We start from the raw sequence: 8,594 nt of genomic DNA, 5'->3' as shown, positions 1-8,594 counted from the left end.
TAAATGCTAAAAGATTTCGTCAATGTAGTACATATGCAAACTTATGATAAAAACACTTGGTATATTACGAAATACACTTGAAGCCATTACCATGATTAATATGTCAATTATTTTTATCATTATATCACATATACGTCTTCTTTTTAACCTTAAAAAGTACTGTACACATAATTTATGAAGAGAAAAGAATAATACTCCTTTTTTCATAACATTACTCTTTGAATAATTAATATAAATTGAGCAATATAAACTTTTCAAAATGACTTACTCTAGATATATGATCAATTTGAGAAATGAATGTTCCAACAAACATATAATAGACTAATAAGATCAATAAATTATACATATAAACAAAAAGTTTAAATAAAAATACAACCTCAAAATCACATATATACTATATAGAGTATGATCCATTCTTTATCTCCAATTAGGTGGACCGTTTTATTTTAGTTCATATATATATATGATTTCTCATTTAGTCATTATTCTCACTACTCATAAATAATAATTTCAAAAATATATTTATACTAAAGTAGAACACTCTATCGAGAGCCAAATAAGCATGTCAAATGAACTGATTAATCTTTCATAAATATGAATTTCATCAGTAATTAAGATACATAGTAGAACATGAATTGTATATTACTATTTTTCTTCATGTAGGATACAAAATATTATAATAAAAAAACAAAATCATAAGAAAGTACATCAAGATATATAAAAAGGAAATATATAATACTTAGGACGGACAAAAAGGAGCGGATAAAAACAAAAAATAATTACTGCACATATAAAATGATTTGCAAAGTTCATTTTTGCATGATAATCTCTCATCCTCTTCTTGTCATTTACATGAAGATCATGCTAGGTAATTTATAGAAGTAGCTATGATGACCTTTGAGTAGATAATTAATTTGCATTAAATTAGTTCAATGGTTTCAGTCCATATCAAATTTGTTTAATGGAAAAACTTTTCAAATACTCCTGATTTTCACAATAGAGTAATTAATTATTAATGTGAATTTGATTCATGCACCAATCTAAATGAGTTATTTATTAAATTTTTAATTATAGTTTATCATATTTGTTTAATTATTTTAATATAAGGGTAAAATGGTAATTCAACTTTGAGCTTTGAATCTTTCCACTTATAATATAATATGATGTGTAGGTACAAAAGCATATTGTATACAATTGCAGTAAGTTATGTACTCTCAATTTATGTCGCCCAGACACTTCAATAATAGAGCGTGTTGAATTCGTCAAATTTCAAAATACTACACTTTTAAAGGATTCGAGTACGATAACTTGTCTACATCATTTATTGTCGGTGGGTACTAATCTTGCTTTACTATGGAACCAAGTGGCAAATGCAAAATGCCAAAATTCAAGAGAAATATTAAGTTATGGCCCCATTTCTTAATTATAATGATAAGGATGTTAGATAAGACAGTTGAAATACATTGGAGCTGTAGTATATTAATTAATAACCAGAAATTTTGGCTGGTTATACGTCTCTGCGATAATTGTTCAGTAAATGATTTTTTTAAAAATTTAGATAATGGTTTAGATATGCATTTGGAGCAAATTGATGAAAATGATATGAGCAAACATTACTCTAACAGTTAATTTTTTTGTAAAATGTTAAATGATTATTTAATGTTTTATCAATCTAAATAAAAAAGAGCTATATTTGCACAACTACTAAACAATGTGACAAATTCTAAATAATGGCCTAAAAAGAAATATTTACATAAATCAACCTTTATAAGTTTTCTCGAGTAAAAAAGAAGATATTTGTATAGTTTAGTACGGCCCGATCCATTCAAGGAAAAGTTTTATATTTGCAGCCTAAAGTCAAAATTAAATGAAGTTTTTTAACTTTAATTTATAAAATAATTGTATAGAATGACAAACTATTAATATAAAATAAATATAGTAGCTATCCTTTGATTTATTTGTGTTCCATAGCAAACTATTTGTCAGTCCCTCTCTCCCTTATATTCTCGCTCGCTTCCTGTCGCTCGCCTCTTTCGCTTTATACAATAGAATTGTATAAATTGTATTTCTAATTGTATCACTACTAAAAAAAGGCCAAAAAGAGACCTAGAAAAGAGACCTCACGAGGTCTCTTTTTGGAAAAAAGAGACCAAAAAAGAGACCTCAACGCTAGGTCAGTAAAATGCAGGTCACTTTTTTACAGACAGCTCATGAGGTCGCCAAACGGAGACCTCACGAGGTCACCAACAAATAATCTGATTTTTTACAAGGAGACCTCACGAGGTCACTATTGTATTATTTAATTTAATTTTATATTTTTTATATGGAGACCTCATGAGGTCACAATTTTATAATATTATTTAATTTTATATTTTAATAAGAGACCTCATTAGGTCGCTAACATATTATTTAATTTAATTTTATATTATTTTAAAGTAGAGACCTCATGAGGTCTCTCTTCTGCATTTATATTTGGAGACCTCAAGAGGTCTCCATAATGAAATTTACGGAAAATATAATGGAGAAAAGAGACCTCATGAGGTCTCTTTTCTGCATTTATAAAATATAAAATGTTAATTAGAGACCTGATGAGGTCTCTATTATGAAATAGCTGAAAAAATTAATACAAAAGGGAGACCTCATGAGGTCTCTTTTCTGCATTTATAAAATAGAAAATGGTAAATAGAGACCTCATGAGGTCTCTATTATGAAATATCTGGAAAAATTAATGCAAAAAAGAGACCTCATGAGGTCTCTATTATGAAATATCTGGAAAATTAATGCAAAAAAGAGACCTCATGAGGTCTCTTTTTCTGGAAAAAAACTGGCAGAAAATTATTATTTCTGCTGCTTCTCATCACCTGTCATTTTAATTCAGTACCCAAATCAAACTCAAAGAGCTTCAAAAACTCAATTGAAGCAATACATTTACTAAATATTCTCTTATCAACTCAATTGCAACTCACTTCAACATAATTATATATTAAACAAAAACCATGATATCCATAAGTTATATAATACATTCCAACGTTATCATGTATTCACAAAACAAATAATTCCCATCACAAAATTATAAAGTTAACAAAATGATCCATAAGTTAACTATCACAAGTCTAAACTTCACTAATGTGGTAGTGTGTTTGCCACATAATCATCACTTTCTTCATCACTTTCTTCATCACTACTCTCATGGGTCATATTTCTTTGTTGACCATACATTGGATATTGAGTAGGTTGAGATTGAGGAGGTCGAGGAGGGAAAGTGACATCACCAGAACAAGGGGGAATCCCTCCTGAGGCAAGTAATGCATCGAATTGAGCCTTAAGACCCGCAAACTGTAATTCCAACCGCCTTTCCCTAGCCCGTGATTCTTCGGCTTGGCTAGATAGCTCAACAATCTTTTTCTCCATAGCCAAATTTTTCTTCATTGATTCATCATGATTTGAACTATTTAGGCCTTCAAACTCAGAAGAAAATTCACGAAAGGTTTTATGCGGCATTCCATATGCATACCCATATCTACTCGGCCCACAAGTCAAGTCTAACCAAACTCTCTCATCCTGTTCTTGAGTAAGTGGCATACCTCGATTTTCTTCAGGCAGAGTTTGTTGTAAATCCTCCAAAGCTTGAAGATATCGATTCTAAATTGAATGTTATCATATGAGAATATAAATTTAGAAAATAAGTAATTATTTTTTAAAATTAGAGGCTTACATAGGTCACTTCAGCTCGCGGTTCAACCCACACGTCTGGATCTTCAGGATTTTTCTTCTTTCTAATGTGTGTTGCCTTAAATGCCTCAGCTTGAGTTATCGGTCTTCCTAGTTCCTTTTCCTACATAAAATAATAAAGTTATAATCAAGAGTAATTAAATATTAATACATAAAATATATAAACACAAAGAAAAATGATACACACCAATTTCCTCCTCACACTTCCTTGACTTTGAGCCCCACTTGTGTGTAGAGAACCACCCTTAGTAGATGATCTTGCCTTTTTACCGATCTCACTCATCTGCTTAAATCTTGGATCATATTTCCAATGCACGAGTAATTTTGCCCAATCCTCCGGTAGAACCCAGCTAGGTTTGCTATTATCTCTACGAGCTTTATTAAACAAACTAGCAAGAGTATGCGTAGCTTTCTTGTGAAAGTTTGCACAAATTTTGGCCTCATGTTCCGGACGCCAAGCACATTTTTTCTACAATCAAAGCATAAATTATTTTATTTGATAAGTATTAATGAAGACAAGTATTTTAATAGTGTTAAACAAATAAATTCGAATATACCCTGAACTCCAAAAATATTTGTCTCTTGAGATTGCTAGGGAACTTGCCCCATGTAGGATAAGCATCTCTATAGAGTTCTTTGATTGTCTGAGAAATGATCCCCACAGCATCATCTGGATTGAAACTGTAATACAAAGTTTTAACATTTACAAGTTAAAACAAATAGAATTAAATCATATAATAATAAACATACCATATTTTTTAAAAAAAACTTACGTGTAGCCTTCAGGCTCAATGACAAGTCTATTATGCATGTCCCTCATGCCAACTTGTGTATTGTCATGACCAGGTGTATCTGACTGATTTGTGGTAGGAGTGTTAGGCTCAGAACTATTACCTTGAATGCGAAGACTCGACATCATAAGTTGTGAAGCAGATGATGATGATGGCTGTGAGTCTGCAGGGTTGTGAGTATTAGTGCGAGAGACACTAGACGTTGGTCGATTATCCTCTGGAGGCAAAACACTGTATCCCTGTGGGGTAGCATTCCCTGATGTGGTCATCATCAAAGGTACCTGAGGGGGCGGCTGAGTATATTCCAGTGGTGGATGCATATAGGTCGAAGGAGGATTAATACGTGGAGGCACGGTCCGCCTAGAATAGCAATGTGGCTGAGTGTCTTTTGGTGGGAGAGATGTTGTGTTGTCTGATCTTATATGTATACCTGTTTGTTGTCTACTAACCATACCTTCTTCTTTTTTTTTCTTTTTGGGGCCATTATCAATATCTTTATTCTTACATTTACCTGTCATCTAATTAGTAACAAAAACATTCAAGTCAAAGGTTGTTAGATATTGAAGATATGAGAGACAAACATCATCTAGTAGCTTATCTAGCAGTTCATCACTTTTTAAAATAAAATAAAGCCACAACCACAAGTACAAAATAATATCGAAAACAACATCCAACAAAAGGCACACGAGAACATATGAAGTTGAAGTTATTGAAATTAAAACAAAAGGCACACAAGGATAGATTAATAAATTACTCTCTGTATCATTAATAAATCTATAAAGCACTCAATACGGAGATACAATGGTAATTACTAATCCTCCTCGTCCTCATCCTCATCCTCGTCCTCATTCTCATCCTCATCCTCATCCTCGTCCTCGTCCTCATATTCATCTTCATCCTCATCATCATACTCAAACTCATCCTCATGAATTGTTGCATTTGCCCCTTCATTTGTTATTTCTTCCATATCAACCTCTTCTAATATGTGTTCAGGATGCTCTAAATCATTTTCTAATTCAATATCGACGGTGTGGTGAACAATTGATGAATCATCATTTTGGTATGCAACATCCAACACGTTTTCAACTTCCACACGGCCCATGGGTTTGGTTTTAATAACCACCCACCAATCAGCTTTATCTGGACGCAAGGGATAAGGAACATAGTACACTTGCTTAACATTTTGTGCAATAATAAAAGGATCATAAGCTTCATATTCCCTTGTGTGCTTTACTTCAATGATATTATATTGTTTGATTTCTCTCGTACCTCTTTTGGGGGTTGGATCAAACCACTTGCATCTAAATAATATAATTTTTTTTGTAGGCCAACCGGAATACTCCATTTCCAAAACCTCCTTGAGTACCCCATAATAATCAACTCCATCTAGATTTCCATCACCACCTTTTACCCAAACTCCACTATTGTTAGTTTTTTTATATTTGGAGTATTCTTCAGTAGTGAATTTAAAACCATTAACAACATACTTATTCATTGAATAAGTCTTGATGGGTCCCCAAGAAATGTCCTTCAAAAATTGGTCAAATTGACCATTTTTTGTGTCATAAATCTATAAATATTTAAAAAGTAAGAAATTAGCATCAATTAAATATAAATTTATTTAATAATAATAGTATTATGAAAATATTATAAGGCTTACGTAATCTTGAAACCACTTTGAGAAATTCTCAAATACTCTTTCATTGCCATATAAATGCACAAAGTAACTGTCAAAGAAGATGGATATTGAGTTAATTGTTTTGTCTTGTAATTACATATTTTAGTGGGAAAAAAAACTTACTCAACAAATGGTTTAACTTGTGGGCAATTCAATAAGACATGTGTAGATGCAGACTGCAACTCAATGGCACTAAGATTCCTCCTTGTGCGTTTTTTTGAACCTTTGCCTGGTTGATTGAAGATTGATAGTGGCTTCATAGTCTCACCACCATCGTCATGGCAATTGGGTCTATTTTGAAAGCATGACACACTTCTTTTAAAGTAATAAGAACCAAAATTAGTTATCTCCCTACCAAGATGGAATTGAACCATTGAGCCTTCAACTCTATGATTTTGTTTCATGCCCCGTTTAGACTTTCCAATAGTCCTACATTATACATTGTTATCATTGATTTAAACAACATATTAATATAAAAATATTAATAGTTAAATATTTACCTCTCAAAAGGATACATCCATCTATATTGAACCGGACCTCCAAGGCGTGCTTCATGCACTAGATGTACAGGAAGATGCTCCATCACATCGAAAAATCCAGGTGGAAGAATCTTCTCCAACTTATTCGTAATTACAGGAATATTCTGATCCATCTGAACTAGGTTGTCTTCCCTTAACGTATTAGAACACAAGTCCTTGAAGAACAAACTGATTTCAGTCATAGGTTTCCAAATTCTATCAGGCAAGCCACTAAATGCAACGGGGAGTAATGTTTCCATGAAGACATGACAATCATGACTTTTCATACAATGTAATTTTCCATGCTCCATATCAACACATTTTCCTAAATTTGAAGCATGTCCAGCAGGCATCTTAAGTTGCTCGACCCATTCACAAATTTTACGCTTTTGATCCCTTGTAAATGAATAACTAGCCTTAGGCTTGAAGAACTTGTTGTTCTGTTTCTCTTGCAACCATAACTCTTTTCGCCTGCAATATTCAGGTAAGTCCATTCTAGCTTTAACACTATCTTTTGTCTTGCCAGTGACATCCATTACTGTGTTAAATAAATTATCAAAGTAATTTTTTTCAATATGCATGACATCAAGATTATGTCGAAGAAGATTGTCCTTCCAATACGGTAACTCCCAGAATATGCTTTGTTTTGTCCAGTTATGTGCAACACCATATCCATCAAATTTATAGGGTTGTTCTTTTGCGACCTTTGGAAAGTTTTGAACCCTCTCCCAAACTTGTTCTCCAGTTAAGATTGGAGGAGGATAACCTTGTTCAACAGAATTCTTTCTGAATGCATTTTTCATACTCCTAAACTCATGATCCATTGGCAAGAACTGTCGATGACAGTCAAACCAAGAATTTTTACGACCATGTTTCAAAGTGAATGATTTAGTATTTTCCATACAATAAGGACAAGCTAACTTTCCCGCTGTCATCCACCCTGACAACATTCCATATGCTGGAAAATCATTAATAGTCCACATTAAGGCAGCCCGCAAATTAAAATTCTGCTTAAGAGACACATCAAATGTTTCAACCCCTTGAACCCACAATTGTTTCAACTCATCAATCAAAGGTTGCAAGTATACATCAATCAATACTTTTGGATTCCGAGGGCCAGGAATGACACAATTGAGAAATATATATGGACTGGTCATACAAATCTCGGGTGGAAGATTATATGGTGTTACAAATACAGGCCAACATGAATATGGTGCAGCAGAAACATAATGTGGCGTGAATCCATCTGAACATAAACCCAATCTAATGTTACGTGGTTCAGCTGCAAATTGTGGATATGTTCTATCAAAATGCTTCCAAGCCTCTCCATCGGATGGATCACACATAACTCCAGGTGGTCTTCTATGTTCATGGTGCCATCTCATATGAGGAGCAGATCTATTAGACGCATACAACCTCTTTAACCTTGGCATAAGAGGTAAGTAATGCATTGCCTTAATATGAACTTTCTTCCCACTAGCTTTCTGCTTATAACGACATTTTCCACAAAACTTACACGATTCTAGATCAATATCATCCTTATAGTATAACATGCAACCATTTTCACAACAATGAATTCTCATCGATGACATTCCTAACTTTGATACCAACCTTTTGGCCTTATAGAAATTATCAGGTATCTCTAGATTTGGGTCAACTAAATCATGAATAAGGTCAATCACAGAGTCCATTGCCCCTTGAGGAACATTTCAATCTGATTTGATACTTAATAATCTAACCGCAATAGACAACTGTGAGTGTGGATTCCCCTCATATAAAGGCCAACTAGCAGATTCCAATTGTTCAAAGAAAATTTTACATTCAACATTAGGAGCTTCTTCACCTTGATTAGCAAAATCAAAATCAGAATGCACA

General features: G+C 33.1%; 2 protein-coding genes across 2 annotated transcripts; both read right to left on the bottom strand.

Moving 5' to 3' along the window:
* Positions 1 to 2,962: 2,962 nt before the first annotated feature.
* LOC107016359 lies at positions 2,963 to 5,097 on the bottom strand. Its single transcript, XM_015216847.2, has 5 exons — positions 4,506 to 5,097; positions 4,290 to 4,413; positions 3,920 to 4,201; positions 3,716 to 3,835; positions 2,963 to 3,642 (listed from the first exon to the last, which is right to left on the bottom strand). The coding sequence occupies exons 1-5, from the start codon at positions 5,039 to 5,041 to the stop codon at positions 3,124 to 3,126; spliced, it is 1,581 nt and encodes a 526-aa protein (XP_015072333.2). The 5' UTR covers positions 5,042 to 5,097; the 3' UTR covers positions 2,963 to 3,123.
* Positions 5,098 to 5,334: 237 nt separating this feature from the next.
* Positions 5,335 to 8,410, bottom strand: LOC107016513. The gene is made up of 4 exons (XM_027916557.1): positions 6,702 to 8,410; positions 6,325 to 6,630; positions 6,184 to 6,250; positions 5,335 to 6,093 (listed from the first exon to the last, which is right to left on the bottom strand). The coding sequence occupies exons 1-4, from the start codon at positions 8,408 to 8,410 to the stop codon at positions 5,335 to 5,337; spliced, it is 2,841 nt and encodes a 946-aa protein (XP_027772358.1).
* Between the last annotated feature and the right edge of the window lie 184 nt (positions 8,411 to 8,594).

The sequence above is a fragment of the Solanum pennellii genome, chromosome 4 (genome assembly GCF_001406875.1).
Source record: "Solanum pennellii chromosome 4, SPENNV200".
NCBI classification, from domain to species: Eukaryota; Viridiplantae; Streptophyta; class Magnoliopsida; order Solanales; family Solanaceae; genus Solanum; species Solanum pennellii.
This window is presented reverse-complemented; position numbering and strand designations above follow the sequence as displayed.

What these genes read in the sequence shown, in the direction of transcription:
- LOC107016359 (XM_015216847.2), bottom strand. Translation starts at nt 5,041, where the DNA reads ATGACAGGTAAATGTAAGAATAAAGATATTGATAATGGCCCCAAAAAG. An exon ending in ATTGAGCCTGAAGGCTACAC is followed by an intron (nt 4,414 to 4,505) that starts GTAAGTTTTTTT and finishes TTTGTATTACAG; the next exon opens with TTTCAATCCAGATGATGCTG. An exon ending in AAATATTTTTGGAGTTCAGG is followed by an intron (nt 4,202 to 4,289) that starts GTATATTCGAAT and finishes CTTTGATTGTAG; the next exon opens with AAAAAATGTGCTTGGCGTCC.
- LOC107016513 (XM_027916557.1), bottom strand. Translation starts at nt 8,410, where the DNA reads ATGGACTCTGTGATTGACCTTATTCATGATTTAGTTGACCCAAATCTA. An exon ending in TGGATGTATCCTTTTGAGAG is followed by an intron (nt 6,631 to 6,701) that starts GTAAATATTTAA and finishes TGTATAATGTAG; the next exon opens with GACTATTGGAAAGTCTAAAC. An exon ending in CAAGTTAAACCATTTGTTGA is followed by an intron (nt 6,251 to 6,324) that starts GTAAGTTTTTTT and finishes CTTCTTTGACAG; the next exon opens with TTACTTTGTGCATTTATATG.